This window comes from Nematolebias whitei, chromosome 13 (genome assembly GCF_014905685.2).
Source record: "Nematolebias whitei isolate Nwh7 chromosome 13, NemWhi1, whole genome shotgun sequence".
NCBI lineage: Eukaryota > Metazoa > Chordata > Actinopteri > Cyprinodontiformes > Rivulidae > Nematolebias > Nematolebias whitei.
This window is the reverse complement of record NC_056510.1, coordinates 20,743,999-20,771,256: the sequence shown is the minus strand read 5'-3', so window position 1 is coordinate 20,771,256 and position 27,258 is coordinate 20,743,999. Positions and strand designations below refer to the sequence as shown.

The following is a 27,258-nucleotide window of genomic DNA, read 5'->3' as shown; positions in this document are numbered from 1 at the left end:
TATGAATGTCCTTTTGTTTCAGTGCAAATGTCACTGAACTGTGGGAGCCAAGCGGACTTTAATTTATTCCTCAACGCAAAAAAATTGGATTTAAACTCATCGGGGCACCAGAATATTTCAGCCCGGACAAAAACTGGCATTAGTACAGGAATATCTTGTTCAGTAGGTGGCGCTGGAAACTCACTAAAAACTGATTGTTTACAATTGTTTATAGAAACCTGGTTTTAAACGCACAGTTATTTCTATAAAGGATGCTCCTTCGAAAAACTAAAATATATGGCATTAAAAGTGTCCGTTCTTCCCTGCATCCATTTTCTTTTCTTTCTTTTTTTTTAACTTCCTGTTCAAACTGATCGGTTTAAATACTAAAACACTCGTTAATGAGAATCTTGCACAGTGCTGCAAGAACATGTGCTTTTTGGCTTTAGAAGCTCCGAAACGTGGTCATGTCCTTCGGCTCTTTGCTCGGGACGCACCAGTCGTCGGCCTCGTGGATGGTTTTGTAGTGCTTCCAGGCCGACTTGTTGTACACGGGGAGCCTCTCGATGGACTCGGTGGACAGAGCCTGAGAAAAGAAGATTAAAAACATCATTTGCCTTGTGATTTTCATTCTGCAGGAGGAACGTTTAACTCTGCTGCAGTGAGACTCAAGTTACCCGGATGTAGATCACAGCATCGGTTCCATAGCCCTCCAGAGAGTAAAGCTTGAGGTCGCCCTGAAAGTACCGAGCGTACAGTCGGGAGATGGGCAGGCCGTGACCATAACCAGCCTGGGGGGAAAAATACAGAATTAAACAATCACTCTTCATATATGAAACATTATCATGTTGACTGAACAAATTAATTTTTAAAAAAAAGCACACAAATCACCTGAGAACTCCTAAAATGAGCTGGCGTGGACCAACACAAGCATTTAAAATGTACTTTGAAATAAAACGTCTAAACAATGTGACATAAAAGCAACTAAAACTAGAGAAATTGCATTTCCTGTGAAAATCCAGTGTGAATGCTTATTGTAGAAGAACTTGCTGAGAAACAGCTGAAATTAGCTAAACAAAAAACATGCTGAAATACAGCTGAAATGGAAGAACAAGCCTAAATTGACAGAAGAAAGCATAAAGAACATTTACTGAAATAGGTTTAAATAATCAAAAATAAGCAGAAAAATTATGAAAGTAGCTAAAAATGCTGAAATTAGCAAAAAATGGCTGAAAAATAGCTGAAAGGCAGAAATACAGTAAGCTTAAACTACCTGAAGAAAACTAAAAGAGCTGAAATTAGCTAAAAAATGTGGAATTAGCTGAAAAAACTCAATTTTGCATAAAAACAGCTAAATAGCTGAAACATAAGTAAATTAGGCTGGAAGTAGCAGAAATTACCATGAAAATTACCATCTGTCTACTATCAATTTATCTGGAAATTACCAAAAATAGCTAAAAAAAGTTTTAAAAAAAGGTCGAACATGCTTAAGATAGCAGAAGAAAGAAGAGAACATGTTTTTCAATTTGGCTGCAAGAAGCAGAAATGAGCACAAAAAGTGGAAATTATCTGAAAAAAGCTGAAATTAGCACACACAAAAAGAAACCCTGAAAAGTTGCTAAAAAAAACAGCAGAAAAAAAGCTTAAATTACCAAACGCAAGTGGAGAGAGCACATTTTCACTGAGTTAGGTAGAAAAAAAGTTTAAATTAGTGCAAAAAATGTGAAATTAGCTGAAAAGGCTAAAATTAGCACACACAAAAAGAAACCCTGAAAAGTTGCTAAAAAAAAAACAGCAGAAAAAAAGCTTAAATTACCAAACGCAAGTGGAGAGAGCACATTTTCACTGAGTTAGGTAGAAAAAAAGTTTAAATTAGTGCAAAAAAATGTGAAATTAGCTGAAAAGGCTAAAATTGGCATAAAAACTAAGTAGTAGCTGAAATAGCAGAAATATGCTGAAAGGAGCATAAACTGAAATTAGCAGAAAGAAGTTAGAAGAAGCACAAACATTTTGTAGTTAAAAGATTCTGAAGAGAGCACAAAACAGCTGAAAACAATAGTTAAAAGTAGCTGGTAGTTTTTTTTATGTCTCAAATCGTGCCGTCTAGGACACGGAGTGAGAGATCTTTTTTTTATACAGTCTCTCCTCACGTTTTCTTTCCTTTTCTCATCTAAGCAAAATATTATTCGGAATAAGAATAAGAGGGCCGTGCTAATTATTTATAGCCGCAGCTTCGTGCACTCCGCCCATCTTTCAGACGACTGTACGTACATATTCTCGTATCTCGGCGCAATGCCAATAAAGTTTATTCTGATTCTGAATTTTTTTTAAAAATTGCACAAGGAAGCTGAAAAAAAGCTGAACCGGAGCAAAATGTGAAAGGAGCAGTAAACGGTTGTAAACAAAGCTAAAGATTTGAAGGATGTAAAATGAGCTCAATTCATTTTCTATGAGGAAAACACGTGGCAGAAAAGGCTAAATATTTCAAAAAGCTAAAGTTGCATCATTACCAAAAGTCATAGCAGGGTTATCCTGAACAAGACGAATTTGTTTTAAATAAGAATTGCAGAATTAACACAAAAATTTTGGAATGAGAAAGATGCTAAAAAACGTTGGGAAGAAAAATGGATCACAATAGTGTGAATGCTTTCACGTTCATAAAACGAATCATTTCAACGTTCTGTCCGACGTCACTGACCAGAGGAGCAGCGCGGGAATCATCAATGCTGGGCCGCGGCGCTGTGGAGTACGTGTAGGTGAACAGACGGTCGATTTTACGAAGCGGCACGCCGCCTCCACGGTCGCACACCTGACGAGGATTACACAACAACAACAACTCTTTGTACTACAGCAAACACACAAACCGTTTGATTACTTAAAACATTCAGAGAGTTTGCTCTCTTTTCACCTTCACCGTCAGATCCTCCTTTCCCAGTGCGACCTGTGCATGAATGGCTGGATACTCCAGTGAATCTCCGTGCAGCTCCATGGTGGCCCGCATGGCGTTCTGGTCGGTGCACAAAAAGAACGTAGCTGAAACTGTGAGCTGAGAACAGGTCTGAGGACCGGAGCGAAACTCACCTTAAAGAGTTCAAACACCATGTGATACAAATGGGATGGAACGTACACCACAGTGATGGGCTTCCCATCATCTTTGGCTGGAAGGACACACATGTATTAGACACGTATGAACTAGTTATCCACTAATAATGCAATTAAAGTAGATGAGATCTAAAATTATTTGTGTTTATGCTTGTGCTAAAATCCAAATTACCATTGAATTCCTCCAGGATCAGCTCAGGAGAGTTCATGTAGTAACGGTCACAAAGGTTTCTTGCATTTTCGTACGCATCTACAAGAGAACGGTTGTTGTGTTTATTAAACCTATAAAAGGCTCCTGGAACCCAGAATGTCAGTTTAATAATGACCCAAAACCTGAGGATGGGATTAAAAGCAGCCTAATCTTACCTCTAATGACCTCGCTGACCCCACAGTGTGGATCTATACTGCCGATCTGTTTGGGGTGTGCAGGATTCACTTTGACATTCCCACCAAACAGGAGAGCTGAAACGAGAGATGTTTGGAAAGAAATAATTTGATTCTTTAATGCACAGCGAGAACAAACGTCTAAGTTCCAAGTCCAGATTCAAAACTTTCAGTCCGACGTTTTCATTCACACAGAAAAGTAAAAGTGGGTTCAAACACGTCTGTCAGGAAAATACAAGACATGTTGCTTAGAAGAGCATTAAAATGATTCTGAAGGTTAAAAAACACATTTCTGAAGTTAAACAATTTAGAATCTAAAAGTAGGATAACTTACTTACTACTTAGTAGGGATAAAATCACTGGACAGAAGTAAACTCTGCTCTAATGCGACTGCCATTTTATTTGGATTAAAGCAGATGTTAGGAGGCATTTAAGTCAAGAAATGGTCCTGACTAAGACCAATAACGTGGACGTCAGTTTAATGACGCGTCTCAGATGTGCCAAAATTCGATTGGCTGCCAAATGGCGACCGTGGGAGCGTATACGGGATGACTCGAACAAGAATTTAACAGGATCAACACTTAAAAACAATTATTTGTTTGCTCGAAATTATAACAAAGGTGTGTTTCAGTTGAACTTTTCCTTAATAAATGCACTTTGACGGTCAAATCAGCTGCATTTCAAAAAAGTCCATTCACTGCTGTGAGAGCACGCAGAGGGAGGACTCGCTGTGCATTTCTTCTAAATTTAAGATAACCACCTAAAAACAATTATTTGTTTGCTCGACGTTATAGTAAAGGTGTGTCTCAGTTGAACTTTTCCTTAATAAATGCACTTTAATGGTCAAATCTGCTGCATTTCACCTGTGCGGCGCAGTGAAATGAAGCTCATTTGACGTTTGTTCCAGGAGTTCCGGAGTGGCTAAGTATGGCAAGCCAAGTGTCTCACTAATAGCCACTTTTACCTATTAATGAGACACTTGGATTGCCATAAAGCTCAAGGGCCCTCTAGTGGCTGAAAACGGTAGTGTTCAATATTTTCCATGTCAGAATGAATGACATCGTCAGATCTCAGCCAAAATTTGGATTATAAATACGGGGGAAAAACATAAATAAGTCGCTTCGCTGTATAAGACGCAGGGCATGCTAATCTATGCAAAAAGCTGCGACTTATACAGCGAAAAATATGGTAATTAACTTTTGGAGCCAACTCAATTTCAGATGGCAGCCACAACTTACTCACTTTAGAAAAGACCAAAATGGCTATAATTCAGTTGGTTTGACAAATATTGAGCTAAAATTCAGTGTGGTATCAGCTGAGAGTCCTTCATAACTCATACTCGACGCATCTCGCAATATCTTGCATCACGTCATTTACAAGGTTTGACCAAAACAGCTATGATTTCCTGTCCCTTCTTTTGGTTTCAAACTTTGACATGAAAGGTGGGTGATATGCATTCCATCAAGGGTTATTGTTTTCAGTCACTTTAAGATCCATCCATCTATTATCTGTACTCGCTTTTCCCAAACTGTAACCTGACCATCTGTGACGAGGACTTTCACCCTCCTTACACAGGACGCCTGGTCAAGTGGATCTACTCAGTCGTTTCAGTAACATGAGCTCAGAGTACACTTTCTTTGTTGCTGCTGAAAACGTGAAAAATCACTTCTGACTTCCGTCACTGTTACAGCCCAGAACTATTTACAGGGAAAATATTGACAAGCATAAAGGAGGAAAATGAAGATCTTTAAGACAGAAAACACACAGAAGGAGATCTGTTTCTCCTCCAAACAAAACGTCCCGCTACCTTTGGTAGTGAAAGTAACCGCAGGTTTAATCCCCTTCACCTAAGCATCACTCATACACGGTCGTGCCTTTAAATACGGCAAGCTGATTCTTGGTTTGCAGATTTGAATATGTTTAAAAGACTGCAAAAGTTTAGAAAATGTGTGAATTATTTTACTTTTACTGGAGCATCTTGATTCCTCCCGCAGCAGTTCAAACAACCAAATGATCACCGATGACCTGTTAGAAACCGCAACAAAATGAGAACGTGCTCACTGTGCTGGTTAAGCAGCATCCTGATGGATATCCTGCTCATGTAGAACCGATCCAGGAAGTACTGAACGTTCTGGCTGACCACCGGATCTGTGCCGTACGCCTCTTTGTACTCCACGACCCCCTGTGCCATGGTGGGGATGACGTCGTTGTGGCGATTTCTGATTTTAATCACGGCATCTGTGAAGCTAATAAAAGACTCAATTAAATGTTGGAAAATAACTTGCAGCGACGAATGAGCTACTTTCGTAGTACAACTCACTCGTACGTGACTTTCTCATCGTCTGCGTTTTTGTCTCTGAACTCGAGAATATCCTGAAAACTTTGCATGTACCTACATGGAAACCAGTGAAAAACTTTACTGAAGATTGGAGTTTATACAGATTTGCGGAGAGGAAGAAAGCAGAACCTGCATACCAGCTCTGGACCAGGCGCACCGATGGAGTCCTCAGCAGGTTGTCTGGCAGCAGATTGATCTCCTTCATAATGTTGGCCAGCCTCACGGGTAGCTCCTGTCTGAGGAAGGTAAAGGACGTTTTCTCACATGCATTCTCTGAGCCTGGATGACAAAATGAAACAGATTTACAGCATCAATATGTACTCAAATTATAAAAGAATAATCTCAATCTATATGCTTTGTTATTTGCAGTTTAATGAGCAAAATATCACGACAAAAGCATATAATCGTCTGCCGCCATTAATGCTAAAGCATTAAAAAAAAAACAGGAACAAACTCTCGGGGATTGTCAGGATGTGCAGAAAAACTGCTGGCATAGCTCTACAGAAACTCACCGACCTAAACAAGGCGAGGTCAATGAACAAGGCCAGGCTGATTCTGGCAGATCCTGATCATCCACTCCATGCTGAGTCAGGTTGCTTCCATCTGGACGCAGGTATCTGCAGCCCAGATGTAGAACGAACAGACTGAAAAACCCATTTATCCCTATAGCGATCAGGCTTCTCAATGAACACTGATGGTCTCTGTACTGTTATTTTAATGTCTTGTGTAGTACGGATGTTTTATGTCTACTGACTGTGAAACTAATTGCCACTTGGGGATAATAAAGATACTTGAACTAAACTAAGAACATCTATGCAGAGAAATGATGGAGTTGTAGGATATGTGTTGTGAAAGACTCTTGGCTACTACCACATCAAATTTCAGCTCATTATACATTAACTTGACCAGATTATAGCCATTTTTGTGTTTTCTATTGTCAGTTGGCTGTGGCGGCCATCTTGGAAAAGGTTGGGTCCAGAAGTTAATCAATTGTACAGGTGCAATCAATGAATATTCTCTGAAGATTTCATTAAAATCCATCCATTGGTTCATGAGATATTTTGCTCAAAGTCAGACTTGACTCCAAAAACAATACAACTTTATTTATAAAGCGCTTTAAAAACAACAAAACAGGCTTAGTGTAAAACAAATGACAATGTTTTACACTAAGATTTTGTGCAATTTGTCTGTGCTTAGAAAACCTGTTTGGGATCAGTCTCAGCTACAACCACACCAATAATTAGGTCTGAGTCTAAAAAACTGACTGCGTTATTGCAGTTTTTGTAGTTTTTAAGTACAGTTGGATTTTGCGGCCATCTTGAATTAGGTTGACTTCCAAGAGTAAGGCAGCTGTAGAGGTATATCCAGTGATTACTTTCTGCAAGTGTCATTAAACTTCATGCTGCGGTTCAAGAGATATTTTGCTAACAGACCAACATAAAACATTACGTCACTTGACTTTGTTTGTATGCGTTTTAAACATGCAACACTTTCTTACCAAAATCCAGAAACTGCTTCATTGACAGAGGAGAAGGAGAAAATCTGGAATAATAGTCGATATCTTTCCCTATTTTCACGCTGCTCCTCAGAAATCTTACTAGCCTCATGTTGAAGAAGCAGGGGGCCTTCACAGTGATGAAACCCTCCGAGCCACACAAGTTGGTTCTTATGACACTAGGCCCAAAAAATGCGGGTGGATTTTTTTATGAGCCGTTATGTCGCAGAGTAATGTAACTTCAGCATCCCGTCACAAAGCACACCGCAATGTTTGTGCATCGTGCATTATAGTTCAAGTGTCCATGCTAAACCCACGGAGCCGGAAAAGTCAACAAGCTAATTCAAAGAGCACCACAAAGTCAAGAGATAACCTCTCACATACCAACGTAGTTTCGATTCAGTATTTTTTATATACATATAAACGCTATTTTCAAGTTATAATAAGTCATTTGTTTTGTGTTGTTATGAACTTCGACAAAATAAACGAAAAAACATTTTTAAATAGTAACCATTTGATTTTTTTTTTTAACCATTGGAGTTTGGTTTATAACGTCCCAATCTTCCGTCTAGCTCGTGTTTTATTAAATTTATTTAAATTATATTTATTTTAAGGTATTGCTATTACTGATATAGTTTTGTTTTAAACTGACGATAAAGTATGACTGTGTAACTCGACATAAACCTTAAAAGACTTGCATTTAAAAACCCGTTTGATCCGGAAAAACTGCGAGTATGTTCACTTGTAGAGTATATCTTGGTCTTGTTTACTCTTTGATTAACGATGTTATTATAGCCCTGATATTAGTCTGTCAGGCAACCATTCCGACGTCGTCCTACATCAGCTCGGAATTGTGATTGGACAGAAAATTCGCCAGTTTAGTAAGAGGCGGGACAATTTACCTGACAGTCAAAGTTCAGGATAAATTAGTACCTCATGATCGTCATTTCCTTTAGGTAGCCAGAGTATTTGCCTGTTTGTGGAAAATGACGTTCATGGAGCCACGTTTTTATGAATGATGCGTTCGTAGTTTTTAGTTTCTATTACGCTGAAAAGTAACGTGGAGAAGCCTATGATTCCTTTTGTTTACCGCTAAAGTGTGGAAAGTCATCCTAGTAGACCTGAGCGTCTCCTTGCTAACGTTAGCTGGACGCTGGAACGTTAGCTATTGCTACCCGCCAAAAGCCGCAAAGATTCAGCGAGGAAGTGAGTCATAGCTGATTGCTGAGCTGGTGTTTTTATTCTTATTACAAGAAAATGAGTGGGGGATTTAATTTCGGACAGCCTGCTGGCTTCAACTTTGGAGCTCAGAAGACCACCGCCGCTGCCCCCAACACGGGCTTCTCTTTAACCAACTCCGCGGCTCCAGGAGGGGGCTTCAGCTTCAACACTTCCACCCAGGCCAGTACAAATCCTACCGGCGCCTTCAGCTTTGGCACCCCGGCTAAGAGCTCCGCAGGCGGCTCGGGGTTTTCCTTCGGCACACCCACCTCCACATTTGGTCTGGGTACGACTCCTCAGACTACGGCAGCGACAGGGTTGGCTCTGGGCTCCGCAACAGCTCCAGCTGCGAGCTCGGGGTTTACTCTGGGTAGCCTGCTGTCTGCACAGACCAGCACTCCTCCCGCCCCAGCAGGAGGAGGATTCACCTTTGGAGGTGCCCCCCAAACGCAGCCTGCGCCAACAGCTGCACCAATAGCTGCACCAACAGCTGCGCCAACTGCTGCACCCGCTGCCACAACGGCGACTGGCATGCCGTTTGGAGGAGGGTTCAGCTTCGGGGCCAACAAGGTGCAGGTGACCACAGCTGCAGCTCCAACTGTGGCCCCAGGAGGAGGCTTCAGCTTCGGCACCACAGCAGCCTCCACCCCTGTAGCACCAACAACCCAGAGTGGGGGATTCAGCTTTGGAATTAAACCTTCCACCACCCCAGCTCCTCCTCCTGCATCCACTCAGGCAGCTCCCATTACATCTTTGTTTGCTAGTCCCATCGTCACCACGACTGCTTCCACCGCCACTGCTACATCTACAACAGGATTCATGTTTGGCACTGCACCACCTGCCACTGCAACCACCACAGCAGCTGGTGGAGGTTTACCCTTCACGCTCAAACCTCTGGGCTCAACAGCTCCCACCGCTGCGCCTGCCTCCACTGCCACAGCTACAGTGGTCCCTGCAGCTACTGCCACACCCTTCACGCTGGGACTGAAACCTGCATCCACCGCCAGCACCACCACAGCTACGACGGTCACAACTATCAGTACCACAGCAGCTCCTCCTGTGATGACGTATGCCCAGCTGGAGAGCCTCATCAACAAGTGGAGTCTTGAGCTTGAAGACCAGGAGAGGCATTTCTTACAGCAGGCAACACAGGTGAATGCCTGGGACCGCATGCTGGTGGAGAATGGAGAGAAGATCACATCCCTCCACAAGGAGCTGGAGAAGGTGAAGCTGGACCAGAGGAGGCTGAACCAGGAGCTGGACTTCATCCTGTCCCAGCAGAAGGAGCTGGAGGACCTGCTGTGCCCACTGGAGGAGTCTGTGAAAGAGCAGAGCGGAACCATTTATATGCAGAACGCCGACGAGGAGCGAGAGAGAACGTACAAACTCGCCGAGAATGTTGACGCGCAGCTAAAGAGGATGTCCCAGGACCTGAAGGAGATCATCGAGCACCTGAACACGTCCAGCGGCTCGGCTGACACCAGTGATCCAGTAAGATCAGACATTAAGTGTTAATAAACCTGCTCTGGTGACGTTTTGGTGCTGATTGATCTCATCCTCTCTTCTTTTTTGTTTGTTTGTTTCAGCTCCAGCAGATTTGTAAAATCCTCAACGCCCACATGGACTCACTGCAGTGGATCGATCAGAACTCGGTTCTCCTGCAGAGAAGAGTGGAGGAAGTGTCCAAACTGTGTGACACCCAACGCAAGGAGCAGGAGAAAACGTTCCGCTTAACCTTTGACTGATCTGCAACAAGAGTTAGCTTTGCATAAAATATATTACTACTTTAGATTATTTTTCCCTGTTTGGATTTACATTTTTCTTAATTCGTGTTTCTGATCTCTCAACACCTATGGATTATCTGGGTTTCATTATAATTAATATTTTCAACTGAATAATTTTTAAACGCTGATTGTATCTGTAAATTGTTCTGAGTAGTATGAATAAATAATTTTTGCAATTTGCGTTTTAACTTTTTTTTCTGATGATTAAAATGAACGTTGCTTCTATGAGCACACAGCTTTTGTAACATTTGATTTATTTCCATATTCATACAGTGCATATTGTATCGATCAATTAAATCATCCCATAAAGGAACATTCACGACTAACTTTTTGATTTTCCATCAATGTTATAATGTTAAATGCTATATATAATGTTATAATCATGATTTTCCATCAAAATTTGATTTTCCATCCACTGCTCCTTTTCAAAAGCATCAAGTTTGGCTTTTCCATCGTGGCGAGGAGTTTTAAACTGTTGAGTATCGGAAAGGGTCAGCTTGCTTTCCCAGTGTTTGTCAGTGTGTTTACCTTTTTGATTAAACAGGTATAATATAAAAATGTCTCCTTTCACCTTACACAACATACCAAGTGGAGTCTTGAGCTTGAAGACCAGGAGAGAATTCATAAAGCATGCAACACAGGTGAACGCCTGGGGCCGCATGCTGGTGGAAAATGGATCCCTCCACAAGGAACTGGAGAAACGAGCTGGAGGACCTGCTGTGCCCACTGGAACAGTCTGAAAGAGCAGAGCGGTCACACCATAGACCAAGTGGAGATTCCTGTGAAAACGAATCTGATCCACCAGGACAATCCACCGTACTGCACTATAGCTGTCGGGACACATTTCTGATTTTGATATCTTTAAAAGGGGCTGCAGAGAGATCCAGTTTAAAAGAGAAATATATTTAAATGCCATAGTAGCAATGAAAGGAAATGTCTTCTTCTTTTTGGCTTTTCCTCTTCAGGGGTGCCACAACAAGTCATCCTCCGCCATCTCACTCCAACTACCTCCATGTCCTCTCATTGTATCCACATGTCTCCTCTTTGACCGTTCTCTTTGTATTTTCCCTGGCAGCTGCATTTCTAACAGCCTTCTACCAATATACCCACTGTCCCTCTGGACATGTCCAAACCTTCTCAGGTATAGAGGAATACTTTCTAAATATAGATCCCAAAGGCAGCATTTTTTAAATAACGAAAAACCAGAATAGGCTCCAAAATGGACCCTTGAGGACGTACACCACAAGTTGGAGCGGAGCAAACGGGTTATTCCTTCAGGGAAACAAAGACCTGTGTTACACTATTTGCATGGTTTACTGGAACTGAAGGTACATGTGTTTCCCATCTTACCTATTGTTCAAATTATTTACAATAGCTTGAATAAAATACAGTATTAACTGAACAGAGTATTTGTCCAATTACTAGTAACCCATTAGACCTTTTAACAATTGTGTCAGTGTCCTTGATAGACAAGTGGAGTGGTGGTGCAGAGGTTAGAGAAGATGGACCTGTGATCGGAAGTTGCAGGTTCAACTCCCGAGATCGATAACATTAAAAATGTGAGTAGAAAAGGTGAAACACCCACATGTGCCTCCATCCTCATTTGGCCCACTCTGGGCCCTTGAGCAAAGCCCTTAACCCCCATCATCTGCTCCCAAAAACAGGTCTCTCTTGAAAATGACTTCTCGTGACTCAATGAGACTACCTGTATAAATAAATGTAAAAAATAAATTAAAAAAAGTTGGTTGACTCATCATTAAACACCCTAAAATGTAAATTGTTGTAAAAATTCTACTAATCACTACAATTTATGAAATAAAATAAAATTAAAGCGCTTGAAATCCACCCTTTCAATAATATTTTAAAATAAAAACAAATAGTTTTGTTTAGGTAAAAAAAAAAAAAAAAGCGAAATCTTTTTGGCCCTCGGCGTTTCCGTAGCACGCATTTCCACAACGTGCGCGAGTCACAGAGAGGGAGTTCATTTGGTTTGTGTTTAAAGAGCAGTTGCTTCACAGTCGAAAATATCGTACGTATAACGTTTGGTTTTGATGAAAATGTTTCAGTTTGTTGTTTGTATTAACAGACGACATGTTGTTGTGTAATAAATTCATCAAAATGTTTTTACAGTACGTTTTAATAGCACGCTGCTGCACGGACGAACCATCCAGTGTGTTGAAGTTAACTAAAACATTCAAACAGTTTATTTTACAATATAATCATCACACTGATGAATATTAGGCAGGATACGCTACGGGTTAGGTAAAACTTGGTGGCTTTGCTCCAAATTATTACAAAGTTTGGGTGGTTAGCAGCTGCTAAGTAAGCTAGCTAAGCTAACAGGTTTGCTAGCCACAGTAGTTTATAGGCCACAATAGTAAATATAAATGTTTGACTGCTTCATACTGACATGACATACTTTTAAATTTACTTTATTGCAGTTATCTTACGTGGGAAAGCTAAAGAAACGCATAAAAGCACCAAAGATGATAAAAATGTCAGCTTTATTGTAAATATTTTAACATTGCTCTAATTTTTTTTAATCAGCATTTTTCTAAACTTTTAATGGTTCGTCTGGAATGAAAGCACTGGACTTGTTTGATTAGGAAGAAATAAAAGTGCAACTTGTAATATTCACTAGTCAGCACTGTAATAGTAAAAAAAAAAAAAATAAAATCATGCACACGTGGGCTAGGTTCTGCATATGCATAGATATATCTGTATCCAATGGCAGTGTGTTGTCATCAGAGAGGAGTGTATTTTGTGGTAACTGCTCATTATCTGCCTTACTGTTTCCTGTAGAGAACAATAATGGCAGAAACTCAAGAAGAGATGACCCCCATTGAGATGAAGGTGGCACGTCAAGTAGAGGTAAATAATTGTGACCTCGAACTTTACTTCCACGATTGATAAATTCCTAAATTGAGCTAAAAATATTTCTCTTATTGTTGCCCAGTATTACTTTGGAGATCACAATCTCCCGAGAGACAAGTTTCTCAGACAGCAGCTGCAGCTTGATGACGGCTGGGTGACTTTGGAGACCATGCTTAAATTCAACAGGTTGGTTTTTATGTATTCTAACTGCATTATCTTTTTGGTTGCTACAAAATGTTAGTTTATATGAAGTCTTGAGTAAACAGCTTACTGGTCGGAAATATCACCGGCAATTAGGTGATATGAAGAGTCTCTTCTCCAGTCTCACGTTTTATTCTAGTAGTTGTACTTCATATTTATTTTGATGCATACGGGCTAAGTGGCAAGAAACAGTCGATTGATTGTAGCTTTAAGGGTTTAAAGTGACACCCTGTTAAATTGCTGTCATTGTTGCCTTTATCTTTTTCCACTGAACTTGTAAAGTCTCAAAATACGGTGCTGGATTTCCGAGAACTAGCTGGTATAGATCAGTTGTTATAAGTCTGCAAATAATTATATTTATTTGAATTATTCTAAACCGCTAATTTACCTCCAAAAATACCAGTAATCTAAAATATAATTTTAGATTACTGGTATTTTCTTTGGCGGCGTGGTGGCGCAGTTGGTAGAGCTGCCACTTCTCAGCGAGAAGGTCGCCGGATTGAATCCCGGCCAGGGGGCCATTATGGGTGGAGTTTGCATGTTCTTTCTGTGCATGCGTGGGGTTTCTCCGGTTAAACATACTCCAGTTTCCTCCCACAGACCAAAAACATGCATGTCAGGCTGATTATTTTCTTTGAGAGTATATCACAAAGTAAAATGTAAACAAAGACTTTGAAAGTAAAGTACAAAATAGGGGTTTAGAGCAATAATTTCAATGTGACAAAATAACTACAATGATGCACCTAGTATTTGAGTTGAAACATAAAGCATGACTAGTCAGCTTTTTGTAATACTGCTTGTAAGAACTGCAGCAAACTCTAGAGAAACCCTCGTTTTAAACTAAGTAAAAGAGAAAAAAATTGCAACTACTGAATCCCTCACTCTCTGCTCTTTGAATTGAGAAAGCTCCTCGGATGAGGAGCAAAACGTCTTCTGTTACAAATAAAGTCCAGTTGTTTTTATATCGAACGTTTTTTTGAATGCAACTACTGTACTTTCCATCTTAAAAGTTGCGCCGCCCTATAAGTCGCATCAGTCCATATATGTCTAATAAAGTAGAAAAAACATAAATAAGTTGCTTCACCATATAGGTTGCATCTAATGCGTCACCACTGACGTGTCACATTTGTTATGCGTCACCGCTGACCACCCGGAGACACGGGCCAGTGTTTTGCCAAAAATCGATTGGCAGCCAAATGGCAGCCTCGGGAGCATTCATGGGAGGTTTTTAGCAAGATAACCACCTAAAAACAATTATTTGTTTGCTCGACATTATAGTAAAGGTGTGTCTCAGTTGAACTTTTCCTTAATAAATGCACTTTAAAGGTCAAATAAGCTGCATTTCGCCTGAGCGGCGCAGCGAAATGAAGCTCCAGGAGTTCTGGATTGAGCCGAAGGTGACTTGGTATGGCAAGCCAAGTGTCTCAATAATAATAATCATTTTATTTAAAAAGCGCCTTTCATGACACCCAAGGACACTTTACAGTAAGAACAAAGATCAACAGGAATAAATTACATGAAGAATATAAAATGCATAAAGAATATAAAATACATACAGAATATAAAATGCATAAAGAATATAATTTTAATAGCCACTTTTATCTATTAATAAGACACTTGGCTTGCCATATTGGTTGAGGGCCCTGTAGCGACTGAATATAATTGTGTTCAACATTTTCCATGTTAAAATGAATGAAATCGTCGTCTCTCAGCCAAAAATTGGGTTATAAATATGGGGAAAAAACGTAAATAAGTCACTTTGGACTATACGTTGCAGGACTTTGTAATTTATGCAAAAAGCTGCGACCTATAGTCAAAAATATGGTACTTAAAATGTAAAAATCAAGACTGTATTGTTGCCGAATGTTATTATAACATGGCCTACACGTTTTCTATACGAGTTGTATACATTATATATTGTTAGTCCAATTTGAATGCTATTCGTTTAGATTTTAACATTGTTTGACTTTCTTAACTCCTGTTTATAATGTGCCTAAAACTGGCACTTTAAAAACAGGAGTTAAGATGCGTTCCCCCACTTGAAGAAAATGTTGAATATACGTCGCAAAACTTATCGATAACTGTGTATTAGCATTTTACTGTAAATAGTTACATAGTCACATAGTCATCTACTTTCTTTTCAAAACTAACAGCTTTAACCAAACTGAATACGCTTTATTTCGTCTTGACGAAGCAATTCCAAGACCCTCAGTAAAAGGAAGCAATTATAGATTTCCACCTCCTTCCTTTGTATCACTGCACTGACATCAATGCACATGATAGAAAATTGATTTTCACATGCTGTTGGTGTTGCATTTGTTAAAAAAAAAACAAACTATATATTTTTTCCCCCTGTTGCCTTTACTTAGATTAAAGACTTTAACTACAGACAGCAGCGTCATCGTTGCAGCTCTCCAGAAATCAACGACGGGTCTCTTGGAGATCAGTGAAGACAAGACTAAAATCAGGAGGTCTCCAGACAAACCCTTACCAGAAATAAACGACGAATACAAAGACGGAATAAAAAACAGATCCGTTTATGTTGTAAGTTTTTATTATTGCATACCCATTCACCAGCATTTTAATTGATGCATCAAAATGTTGTGTATAATTATAATAAGTGATATTTTCCCTACACATTCCAAACATTATAGCTTTTTGTATTTTTTTAACTAAAGATGTATAAAAATTTAGTAGCACTGTTAAACATTGTCTTTGTACATATACTGTTTTCTCTCCCTAACTCAAGTGTTAAATGCTTTCCCGCTTTTCAAAATCTATTATTTCCCCATCTAGAAAGGGTTTCCTCTTCAAACAACTCTTGATGAGATTCAAGAGTGGCTGAATGGAAAAGGCAACATAGAAAACATCCAGATGAGGAGAAACCTGCAACGGCAGTTTAAGGTATGCAAAACATTGTCATTTATTCCTCTATTTATATATATATATATATATATATATATATATATATACACACACCCCCTAGTCAGCTGTTTTTCTTCTATTATTTATATTTGCAGGGATCTGTGTTTATCTGTTTTGTCACTGAAGAGTCATCGAAGCAGTTCTTGGAACGTTCTGATGTAAAAACATTCAAAGACAATGAGATGATTGTGTTGTCACGGTAAGTTGCACTTGTTTTTGTCCCTGGCCCCCAAAAATGTTATCTGATGTTTTGTTTTTTTTTTCATTCAGAATTACATTAGAGGGGAAAAAAATAAAAAAATAAAGACGTAGCATTAATTGAAAAAGCACAAATCACCCTCCGCCTTTCTTGACAGAGTTTTAGACTAAGATCATCTTGTGAAGAGAAAGGATGGAGTTATAGTTGTTAGGGTCAAACCCTGTAATTGATATTGTGTGTGATCTCCTGTGATCTTGTGTGATCTGTTACACTTGGAAGTTTTTTTTTGAGTACGACTCTTGGCTAATACAGTGGTCCCTCATTTATCGCGGGAGATCCGTACCCTGAAATAAGTGGAAAAACTACGAAGTAGGAATAGTAGTACAAGTAGTAAGTAGTAGTTTATGTATATATATATATATATATATATGAAAAGACATTTTAAACCCTTCCCATGCTGTTGCAATATTTTAAACAATGTTTCTAAACTCTAAACGCTCTAAAAGAGCACAGAGTGTCATGATTTCAGCTTCCTGCCTCATTTGCACTTTGCCACCTGCAAGCGCTCTTGGCCACGCCCACTTCGCCGCGCTGCATGGTGAACAGCTGATCAGCTGCTGGAGGAAGTTTTATCCTGCTTTATGGGCTGCACAAATGTGCAGCAGGTGCTAAATAATTTATTTTAAATAAAAATTCCATGCTGATCGTGCGGCTCATCCATCAATCAGCTAATTGTGTGCTATGTCCAATCTTATTTTGAAAAACGCGATAGTGAGTCCACGAAAAACGAGCCGTGAAGTAGAGAGGGACTACTGTACCATGTAACATTTATAGTAGTTTGATATGTGCAAAATTGACTGAATTAGTTATTTTTGTGTTGACTAATACCAATTATTTGTGGCAGTCATCTTGAATTGTCATCTTCGAACGGTTATCAGTTATAGATGTAAATCCAGTGATCACTTTGAGTTTCATTAAAATCTGTCCACTGATTCATGTCATTAAAAAAAAATCATAAATTATGTACTGTTTGTTTTTCAGGGAAGACTACCATACAAAGAAAGCAGAAGAAAGAAAACACTACAAAGAACAGACAAAAGCAAAAGCTAAAGAGTAGGACCACACGATTTAACTATTTTATCATAAACCAGTTGAACCTTTTGTTAAGAAATATATGTGTAAACCACTTTCTTAATATATTATTAAGGAAAAAAGAGCAGCATCAAAAACAAACAGAAGAAAAAGAAATGGTAAGATTACCAAACGCCTTGCAACTATCAAGTTAGTTTCTGTGTTGAATACAAACTGTTGTAAGCAGGGGCGTGTCCTTGCAGGGTTTGCTGCTGGGTGAACAGACGGGTTGCTTATTGAAGTTCTCTGGAGAGCTTGAAGATGTGTCGCGAGAGGACTTTCATGTAGTGTTTTCTGGGCACGGAAAGATAAAGTGGGTTGACTTCACAAGAGGAGCCAAAGAGGTTGGTTCTCCTACGAATTAAATTTTAAAGAAAGGGAGAAATGTTGGTGTGTAAGCCGGTTTCCTTACTCCCATTAAGGGCACCCTTCTTTTTGACGGGAACGCAAAAGAAGCGTTCGAAAAGGCAAAAGAGGCAAACGGCGGGGAGCTGAAGGTGAAGGACAACACGGTTACATGGCAGGTGCTTGAGGGAGAAGAGGCGAAGGAGAATCTGAAAAAGATTATCGAAGCGCAGCAAGAATTGCAAAGCCGATCATCAAAAGGCAGAGGTAATATTTAAAACGTGCTGCTCCGTGTGTAAACCACTTCGACCTTGATCTGACACGTTCAAAAGAAGAACACGCTTGTTGTGCTTTGTATAAGGATGTTTATGACTTTGAAATAAAAGGTGGAAGAGGAAGAGGCGGTGGCAGAGGAAGAGGAGGCCGAAAGGGAAGAGGTGGAAAAGATCACGGCAGAACTCAGTTCCAAGGAAAGAGGACAAAATTTGACAGCGATGAAGACGATGGTAAGTAACTCCATTATAACACTTGGCTGTGATTGTTGGTTGAGAGTTAATTCTGAGTACATGAAGCTTCAGCTGCAGTTTAACTTCATTCTGGGTGTTTGTGACCAAACCACCAGCCAGTCGGTGTGCAACTTACACAACAGTATTCTCCTTTCCCTACTGCATTATTGGGTTTTCTACCTCCACATATATTCTACCTGCCTCAGCATTCACCTCAAAACTGCACCGAGTCTGTGGCTCGTGCCTTTTTAATTGTAACAATCAATTGTAGGAATCAGAGAAAATGAACAATGTAGGCTGTTGGTGAAGAGATCATTACGGGCGATGTGTCAAACGGTAACGCACGTGTCATAAGGAGAGTTTAGAGGAAAACCTGTGAAGCTGAAAGAAAGCTCTGCACTGACTAAAGATTTTCTTTCGTGAATGTTTATGAAGCATTCACACTATTGAGATCCATTTCTTCTCCTCTACGTTTTCCAGCATCTTCCTCATCCCCCAGTTTTCAATCTATTTCAACGAATCATATCAAAAAGTTCAGCTGTTTCAGGACAATCCTGCTCTGACTTTTGGTATTGGTGCAACTTTATCTCTTTTTTTAAGCTTCTTTAGCCTTTTCTGCCATTTTTTTCCTCAGAAAATTGAACTCATTTTACATCCTTCAACTCTTTAGATCTGTTTACAACCTGTTACTGCTCCTTTCACATTTTGTTCTGGTTCAGCTTCTTGTAGCTTTCTTGTGCAAATTTAAAACTTTTTTCAGCTACTTTCACCTGTTTTTGTTGTTGTTGCCGTTTTGTGATTCTGCTAACTTCTTTCTGCTAATTTCAGCTTATGATCCTTTCAACTGATTTCTGCAAGTTTAAGACTTTTCTGCTATTTTAGCTACTTTTTGGCTTTTTAAAGCTAATTTTAGCCGTTTTCAGATATATTCAAGTTGTTTGTGGTAATTTCTACTTTCAGCCTAATTAACTTTCTGCTAATTTCAGCTTTTTCCTGCTATTTCAGCTACTAAAGTCTACTTTTCTACTATCATGATACTTTTTAGCTGTTTGTGCTAAATTAAGCTTTTTCTACTCATTTAATTTTTAGCTCATATTCAGCTCTTTCCACTTCCTTCTGGTAGTTTAAAGGGTTTTTTTCTGCCTTTTCAGCTACTTTTCAATATTTAATTTAGCCAATTTCAGCTTTTTTGTTAATTTCCCAATTTTTATGCTAATTTCTACTTATTTAAACCTAATTTAGCAAGAATGTGTTCTTTCTGCTTTCTTCTACTAAATTAGTCTTGTTCTTCTGTTTCAGCATGTTTGTAGCTAATTTCAGCTGTTTTTCAGTGTTAAGCATTCACACTGCATTTCGCAGGAAATGCAGTTTCTCTAGTTCTCTTTCCTTTTCAGAATCAGCTTTATTGTCATTTCACCGAAGTGCAGCAAAATTACATTTCAGTACAGCTCGTCCGAGAGGAACAGACAAACAGACAGGCATGGGGAGATGGAGGTTACACAAGATACAGATGCGTGGCAACTCACTCTAGGAGATTGAGAACATGTTTCTACACATTCTGCACACTGCTGTGCACATTTGGGTGCAGCATAGAGATATGCTGGCTTTAGATTTTTTTTGCTGAGTGTTCTTTATTTTCACCATGTTTAAATGTTTGCCTACATTTTTTCACCTGCAGCACCAAAGGAGCTAGAAGATGGTGATGGTCCCCCAGCAAAGGTTACCAAAACTGAAAATGGATCTTAAGGACGAGACAGATGCCCAGTTCCCCTTTTTTTAAGTAAAAACATTTATTATAAATATTATGCAGGAGGCAACTTAAACTCATTCCAGTAAAAGCATCATGTTTTGGAGAACCTTAAGAAGTCTACTTGGATGTCCACCTAAAGGAGAAAAAAAAAAATCAAAGCTTAAAATCAGTTTTCAGCCTTTTTAAGTCTCTGTTGTGCCTCTCACATAAATATTTCTGTACATTTTCATTTAGCATGTTTTGATTTTAACATATTCTTCAGGAAACAGCTTTTGACAGTAATTTAATTTCTCCAGCAAATGTTTTTAGTTATTTTCTTTGAGACCTGTGTGACACGTAAATGCAGTGTGCCATTGTTTTCTTTGTAGATTTCCTACAGAATGATGGAAATGTGCACAGAATATTTTCAGTTTGCATATGTTAACAGCAAATAAAATCTTTACAAAACCAAATACAGGTCTGATGAATCTGATGAAGCAGCATGCTTACCGATTTCTTCTTGTGAAACTTGTAGGATGCTGGTAAATCATATCGTAGTTCTTTTTAAAAAAAAGTCATAATTTGAATATTTTCATTGCACAAAGGATGCAACTTTGTACTTGACTAACCTGCAATGACATCCATCTTTACTCCCCAGTCATTAGCTTTTTTCTGTATGTGCTGTAAAATCATACGAGGATTAATAGTATTTCAGCCTTTACACCAGACATGCTGATTTATAAAGGATATTTTCATATTACGACTTCAGTTTACCTCTCGTGTTGATGTTTTGTGAAGTGAGTACACGGCTGTCTTTGCCATAGTTAAAGCAGCTCGAAGGAACTTCATGTCCATGCCTTGAATAGACATAAAAACACATCTTTAATCAAACAAACGCATGGAGCTGGCTTCCTGTTTAATTCTGTACATCTTATTGAATGCCAGTCATGGTAAGCACAGGAAGTCGTACATTGAATCCTAAATCATACTATCAGAGACGATACTGTAGAAGCAAACATTTCTAACGTCATTAATTCCAAATGAGCCAACTGCCTTTACACAGCATGCACTGATAGGAAATAGACAATCAACAGAAATCACTACAAGTGAATACATTCACGCAGGAAGGAGGAGGCTATCAGAGACTTCTTTACCCATCCACTGAGGTAATTAAACCCAAAACTGAAGTGACAATATTTGCTCAGATGGCAATTAATTTGAAAGATGTAGCACAGTTAAAATGTAACCATAGTATTCTTCCTGAACAAATAAGTTTTGAGACTCAAGCCTCTGCATCAATATATTTGCATGTATGTGGATTAAATCATTAATATTGATTATAAACCCCAAACTTTAAATGTAACATTTGCTCACCTACCTTGGTTGTGTTTTGTACCAAATGGTGGATTCATGATCACTGTGTCGAACTTCTGGGCATAAGCTTCTCCCTGCAGGCAGCACAGGTCACACTGGACCAGGTCCACGTTGGAGGTCTCAAATTCCTCTGCGTTTCTCCTGAATATCTCCAAAGCGTCGTCGTCAATGTCAAAACCGACACACAAGCTGTAAAACAGAAGCGTTCAGACAATAAAACACGACACCATTTGAATTCAGTGTCTCACCCTGCGTCCAGCATCACGGCCCCGATGCTGAGGACTCCACAACCACATCCCAGATCGGCCACCAGTTTGGCCTCGATGTCATCAAACGTAGTGTGGATCGTGTACAGCATGCAGGCTGTGAAAAGACACAAACATGAGAAACGGCAAGATTACGAGCAGTCGATCACATGCTCTTTGACTCACCAGCAATGTGAGGGCTGGTTGGATACTGTTCGAGAAGGATTTTGGGCTCTTCGAATGTGTCCACCTGCTGCAAGCAACTTTCTAATTCCTTTAGCTTCATCACAAACGGCCGTGAGGTTCAGCGCCCGTGTAACTACGCAGATAAACTAAATATAAACAATGTTGTTTCGATTAAATCTCCATGTGAGTAAGTTTGGGTGATAAAACAAGCATAACTTCCGCCATCATAGTAAACAAGCTGACGTTCTTCTTCTGTGGTTAATTTTCAGTCGAAAAACTCACTCACGTGCTCACACCGCCACCTAGCGGACTGGAGGATGTGATGTTACTGCCCCTCACAGGTGAAGACGTAAAAGTAAAAAAAAAAAAGATATTTGTCATTAAAAACTGCCTTTTTATTTAGTTCACTTTTGTCAAACTTGAACATTTTAAGAGATTCCAGAAGACAACTGGAATATGCACTACAATGCTGCATTTATTGGTTGTTTTATTATTATTATTATTATAAATTAGTTTTTAGGTTTGCAGTAAAATCTTGACATATTCTGTCTTTTATTGATAACTTGTTAGGATTGAACATTCCCTGTAATGAATGATCTTTAGCCATCAAGCGTTAAGATCTGAGAAACAATAAAGGGGAATAAAATCAGGTAATCAATTTGAAATTATCTGATAAAGCCCAATAAGAGCCTAAAATAGTCCCAAAGCACAAAACTGTACACGTGTGTGTGTATATAGTGCATTTACAAGCACATAGTTGTTTAACAACCTGTTAAAATACACCTAAATGCATGAAATTACATCTATTTTATTCAAAATTTTATTGGGAGGACTCCCAGATAATCCCCCCAACACACAGTAATAATTTGAAGAAGTGGCAACACATTTATGTTCATTATGTGAATAGGTAAAGTTTAAAGTGGTGTTTGATACTGTTATTTTTCTCAAAATTGTAAATTTTGGAAGTTAAAATTAAAAAACGTGTTAATTAACTGTGCCTTGAATGAAAAATACCCCATGTTTAAAAGTATAAAAATTGTATTAACACTCTTTAAGAACAGGTTTTAGTATTTATGTTACACAAATATTTCCATTGCATTAAAGAGAGAAATTAAATATATTATTTTATAAACATGAGGGGGTCCCTGAAACTTTTTCTCCCCTGTAAGGGGTCCTTGAACCCAATATGTTTGAGAACCCCTGGTTTAAAGACATATTATTAACTAACATGAAAAAAAGTGCTTATTTAATGATTTAATGATTTATTTTTAAACAGACTTCTTGACATTGCAATAAGTAGATTTAAAATGTCTGTACAGTATATTAATTCATTTCCAATAGTTACCACAATAAATGCATTATATTTATTTTAACTTTAAGGAAATATTGTTAGCCTTCAGGAGAAAAAGCTAAAACATGATCTTGATGAAAATATTACAAATAAGGATTTTGAGCATTAGACGAACACAGAATATATTAATTATAGTGTGCAGTGAATGTGGACAAATAAAGTAAATATTTACTCAAATCTTGATGTAATTTTTTTTAAATCATGTACTGATGTATATAAAAAAAGCATGGCATAAACATGTAAACAACCAATGAAGCATTTTGGATTATTCTTATTGAAAATGAAAGCATAAACACATGTAAATTTTAAACTGGCTGCTTTTAAACATGTTTTTCATGACAGTAAGAATGGCTTCTCTCTGCAGTTCCTCCAGCAGGGTGGGACGGTCCAAAACAAATGTTGCTTAGCAAAGCTCAAACAAAACAAGAATGACGCATATATCGGTGCTTTAACATTAAAAGATAGTTAAATAAGTTGCAACGTTGATCTCGCCTGTGTTAAAATGCATACTTGGTTTAATGAAATCAATTACTTTCTTATATACATTTTAATTAAACTGAACGTGTCGTACTTTCTAAAAAATCCACAGCGCGTTACTGCCGCTGCGAAGTCTCGCGAGAACTCCCGAGCTTTTGGAAACGACAACAAAAATAAATTTGTGCTCAACAAGCCAGAGTGCATGATGGCGGCGTCGCTGCTGCGCCGGGACAAGAGAGCTGCTGCCGCTTACTTGAAGGCAGACCTAACCCGGACTGACAACAGCTCCGGGCTCCGAGAGCTTCGGGAGCTGCTCGACGCTGTACTAAATCCCGAGAAAACGGCGGCGGACACTGAAGCTCTGGACTGGTGTAAATGTCTGCTGGCAGGGGGCGAGGGTTTCGAGGAGTTCTGTAAGACGGTCCGCTCCTATGACAACGCGACTCTGTGCGGATTGGTGTGGACGGCTAATTTCGTAGCATATCGATGCCGGACGTGTGGCATCTCTCCTTGCATGTCACTGTGTGCGGAGTGCTTTAATAATGGAGAGCACGCAGGCCATGATTTCAACATGTTCAGGAGTCAGGCTGGCGGGGCCTGTGACTGTGGAGACAGTAATGTCATGAGAGACAGCGGGTAAGCTAAGCGGGCTGTGCTAACTAGCATCGTTTTGACAGGTGTTGGGAAGAAGTGAGCCAACATAGCTGATAACATTTTCCTGTCAGTGGACTCCGTGTGGGTTTTTATGTAATCCTGTCTGATATAATCTTACGTATATTTGCCATTCGATAAAAGTATCACGACGCGCCCGTCATTTATTTTTAGCAAATCCTGGACGAGCCAGCCAGCTCTTGCTAAACCGATCCGTAATTGTCATCAGCATCAGCAGGCTTGTGTTTATCTATTACCACTGCATAGATGCCACCTGGAAGGGTTGGTTTTATTGATCTCATGGTAAAACTTTGCCCTTCTTTATAGTATTTTTTTTTATGTTTATTCTTAAATGATTTATCTACAGGATTGAGTACACCCTTTGATCAAAATATATATGTAAGATTCTGGCAGCAGAATCAGAATAAGCTTTATTATCATTGTACCGAGATATAGCGAGGATATGTCAGTATGAAGCAGACTTTTACATCTACAAGCAAGACAGTGGACTGCAGATCTTTTGATGAGGTCTTTGATTTATTCATGAACAGCCATAGAAAGAATGAGGAAGAGATGTTTTGGTTTAAGTGTTGGTATGGACCTGGTGTCTGCAACCTGCGGCTCTGGAGCCACATTCGGCTCTTTGGTCCCAATGCAGCGGCACCTTCAAGCTTTGGCCAAAACTGACAAGCATTCATCACATCGTATATAATCGATCTGTGTGAACATTAAAATGACAAAACTTTATTGTAACTGGTATCGTCACCGTATTTAACGTTTTCCCCTAATATTGTACAGTCCTACTTTAGAAGTTGTCTTTGCCACCACTGAATTTTATTGGCTATACAAACAAAAAAGGACTAGTTCACAGTTTTCCTGTTATTTCGTTTGCAAATATGTGAACACTAGCGCGAGTACGGGCACAAGGACACTTTAACTTGATGCTTTACTACTTTATATGAAGGATTGTCTGCATATTATATAGATTTTTTTTCAGGTCTTTTACTTTAATAAATAAAAAAAAATCATTAGATATTTTTTGCTTTATAATGTCACCCCTACTGGCCACAAAAGCCCCCTCCAGCAAACTTAAAGTGGCTCACGGGCAACCAGTTGATAACCACAGTTGTAGCTGGTTGTTGTGGCTCCGGGCACGTTTAACGTCGTGAACGAAGATGTAAAAATGGCTCTTGATCGTAAAGGTTGCAGACCCCTGGTGTGGACCATACAGGAAGAGGTGTGGGCAAGAAACTCTTTAAAGATGCATGTTGAGTTTGACAGAACACTTTGTTTGTGTGTTTACAAATAATTCATTGCTTATGTTAGTCTTGTGCATTTAAAAAATATATTAATTTGGAGATCAGCCCGGCTCTTGTTTGACCAAATGCCCACAGCCAACACACGGAGAGTGTTGTGGTTAGAGGATGACCAATTGGCCATGTCTGCATAATTAAACGATTACCAAGCACTAAGGAAACAATTCTCCAGCGGCTCATCTGTAAATATGCAGTGGTGGAGAACGTACTCAAACACTGTACTTAAGTAAAAGTACAAATAAACAGACAAAAATGTACTCTAGTAAAAGTAGAAGTGCCATATTAACGATTTTACTTAAGTAAAAGTAAATAAGTACTTGATTTAAAAAATACTTAAAGTATTAAAAGTAAAAGTTGTAAAAATTGGCTCTCTGCATTTAACCCATTGCACCTGGGATACACCCAGGTGAAGCAGTGGACAGCTATGTAAGCACCTGGGGAGCAATTCGGGATTGGGTATCCTTCTCAGAGACACCATGAGATGTGCGATGACCGGGGATCGAATCCAGGACCTTCACGAAGGTCCCGAGTCGGCTTCCCTGCCCCTACACCATCTCGGCCCCCTTAATGAACAATGCTGCAGATAATGCACGTTTTTATTGTGTTTACCCTGTGACACCGTTGGACTTGTGATTCTGTGCATCAGAATTTCAGGGATGACCTGCAGAGTTAAATGCCATTAAGCAAAATATGAAAGAGGAATGATTATACCTTTTTAAAAGTTTTTATTTAACACAAAGTAAAACCAGTGTGTCGTTTTAACTGCAGTAAATACATTTAAGTAAAAGTTGTCTGCCTGAAAAAAAGGAGCATAAGACCTAACAAAAGAATAGACTCTGATCATTTCAACTCCAGTTTGTCATCACTTCTAGTTAAAATACTGTCCAGTCAACCTTGGAATGGGTCAATAGTGAACAATATTTTAACTTCCTGACACTATTTTCAAAACTTGGATCTGAGTGTCGAGTCATTTGGAGACATCTCTTGTCTCCTAACATCATGAACTGACACTTTTTAATATTGCAGCAAGAATTTCTTGTTCAAGTTCAGAAGAATTTGGTTTTCAAAGTTTTTTTTATTCCAGTCTGGCTCTTTTGGGATAGAAAATCTGTCTTGCTGTACTGAATAGACTTTCAATAATCTTTCAATAAGGCCATGGTGTGTATCTTCTGACCGACTCCGTGGTGGAATCCATTTTGGCTGTGTTAGTGGTGCTGTGTCTGCGCCCAGGTCAGTGATGTACAGTATATATTAGAATATACAGTGAGGAAAATACATATTTAAACACCCTGTGACTTTGCAAGTTCTCCCACTTAGAAATCATGGAGGGGTCTGACATTTTCATCTTAGGTGCATGTCCACTGTGAGAGACATAATCTAAAAAAAAAATAATCAGAAATCACAATGGATGATTTTTTAATAATTAATTTCTGTGTTACTGCTGC

At 39.1% G+C, this 27,258-nt stretch overlaps 5 protein-coding genes across 5 annotated transcripts in view; 3 read left to right on the top strand and 2 right to left on the bottom strand.

Moving 5' to 3' along the window:
* Positions 1-85: 85 nt before the first annotated feature.
* pdk1 (pyruvate dehydrogenase kinase, isozyme 1) lies at positions 86-7,631 on the bottom strand. Its single transcript, XM_037686460.1, has 11 exons — positions 7,302-7,631; positions 5,941-6,082; positions 5,786-5,857; positions 5,527-5,711; positions 3,448-3,543; positions 3,254-3,331; positions 3,061-3,137; positions 2,888-2,986; positions 2,678-2,788; positions 657-770; positions 86-565 (listed from the first exon to the last, which is right to left on the bottom strand). Exons 1-11 carry the CDS (start codon positions 7,408-7,410, stop codon positions 425-427), a joined length of 1,224 nt encoding a protein of 407 aa, XP_037542388.1. The 5' UTR covers positions 7,411-7,631; the 3' UTR covers positions 86-424.
* Positions 7,632-8,259: 628 nt separating this feature from the next.
* On the top strand, positions 8,260-10,368 carry nup62l (nucleoporin 62 like). Its single transcript, XM_037686459.1, has 2 exons — positions 8,260-10,010; positions 10,106-10,368. Exons 1-2 carry the CDS (start codon positions 8,556-8,558, stop codon positions 10,262-10,264), a joined length of 1,614 nt encoding a protein of 537 aa, XP_037542387.1. The 5' UTR covers positions 8,260-8,555; the 3' UTR covers positions 10,265-10,368.
* Positions 10,369-12,260: 1,892 nt separating this feature from the next.
* Positions 12,261-20,686, top strand: ssb (small RNA binding exonuclease protection factor La). The gene is made up of 12 exons (XM_037686458.1): positions 12,261-12,332; positions 13,106-13,174; positions 13,260-13,363; positions 15,748-15,922; positions 16,175-16,282; positions 16,399-16,502; positions 17,544-17,615; positions 17,710-17,752; positions 17,837-17,977; positions 18,056-18,245; positions 18,365-18,484; positions 20,163-20,686. Exons 2-12 carry the CDS (start codon positions 13,115-13,117, stop codon positions 20,228-20,230), a joined length of 1,185 nt encoding a protein of 394 aa, XP_037542386.1. The 5' UTR covers positions 12,261-12,332; positions 13,106-13,114; the 3' UTR covers positions 20,231-20,686.
* mettl5 (methyltransferase 5, N6-adenosine) lies at positions 20,256-22,268 on the bottom strand. The gene is made up of 7 exons (XM_037686455.1): positions 22,019-22,268; positions 21,836-21,950; positions 21,592-21,776; positions 20,988-21,070; positions 20,843-20,894; positions 20,724-20,773; positions 20,256-20,367 (listed from the first exon to the last, which is right to left on the bottom strand). The coding sequence occupies exons 1-7, from the start codon at positions 22,116-22,118 to the stop codon at positions 20,326-20,328; spliced, it is 627 nt and encodes a 208-aa protein (XP_037542383.1). The 5' UTR covers positions 22,119-22,268; the 3' UTR covers positions 20,256-20,325.
* A 1,765-nt stretch (positions 22,269-24,033) lies between these two features.
* ubr3 (ubiquitin protein ligase E3 component n-recognin 3) overlaps positions 24,034-27,258 on the top strand; it is a 51,171-nt gene continuing 47,946 nt past the window's right edge. Inside the window, exon 1 of the mRNA XM_037686957.1 lies at positions 24,034-24,482. Within this exon, the coding sequence (XP_037542885.1) occupies positions 24,049-24,482 (434 nt within the window). The 5' untranslated portion in view covers positions 24,034-24,048. The remainder of the gene's footprint in view (positions 24,483-27,258) is intronic.

Excerpts from the sequence above, each read along its gene's own strand:
- mettl5 (XM_037686455.1), bottom strand. The coding sequence starts at position 22,118 with ATGAAGCTAAAGGAATTAGAAAGTTGCTTGCAGCAGGTGGACACATTC. Across the intron at positions 21,951-22,018 it reads AACCAGCCCTCACATTGCTG|CCTGCATGCTGTACACGATC; the intron begins GTGAGTCAAAGA and ends GTCTTTTCACAG. Across the intron at positions 20,774-20,842 it reads AAAGATGGATGTCATTGCAG|AACTACGATATGATTTACCA; the intron begins GTTAGTCAAGTA and ends TTTTTTAAAAAG.
- pdk1 (XM_037686460.1), bottom strand. The coding sequence starts at position 7,410 with ATGAGGCTAGTAAGATTTCTGAGGAGCAGCGTGAAAATAGGGAAAGAT. Across the intron at positions 3,332-3,447 it reads GGTCAGCGAGGTCATTAGAG|ATGCGTACGAAAATGCAAGA; the intron begins GTAAGATTAGGC and ends GTTCTCTTGTAG. Across the intron at positions 566-656 it reads ATGCTGTGATCTACATCCGG|GCTCTGTCCACCGAGTCCAT; the intron begins GTAACTTGAGTC and ends TTCTTTTCTCAG.
- ssb (XM_037686458.1), top strand. The coding sequence starts at position 13,115 with ATGGCAGAAACTCAAGAAGAGATGACCCCCATTGAGATGAAGGTGGCA. Across the intron at positions 16,283-16,398 it reads ACCTGCAACGGCAGTTTAAG|GGATCTGTGTTTATCTGTTT; the intron begins GTATGCAAAACA and ends TTATATTTGCAG. Across the intron at positions 17,616-17,709 it reads ACAAAAGCAAAAGCTAAAGA|GAAAAAAGAGCAGCATCAAA; the intron begins GTAGGACCACAC and ends TATATTATTAAG.
- nup62l (XM_037686459.1), top strand. The coding sequence starts at position 8,556 with ATGAGTGGGGGATTTAATTTCGGACAGCCTGCTGGCTTCAACTTTGGA. Across the intron at positions 10,011-10,105 it reads CGGCTGACACCAGTGATCCA|CTCCAGCAGATTTGTAAAAT; the intron begins GTAAGATCAGAC and ends TGTTTGTTTCAG.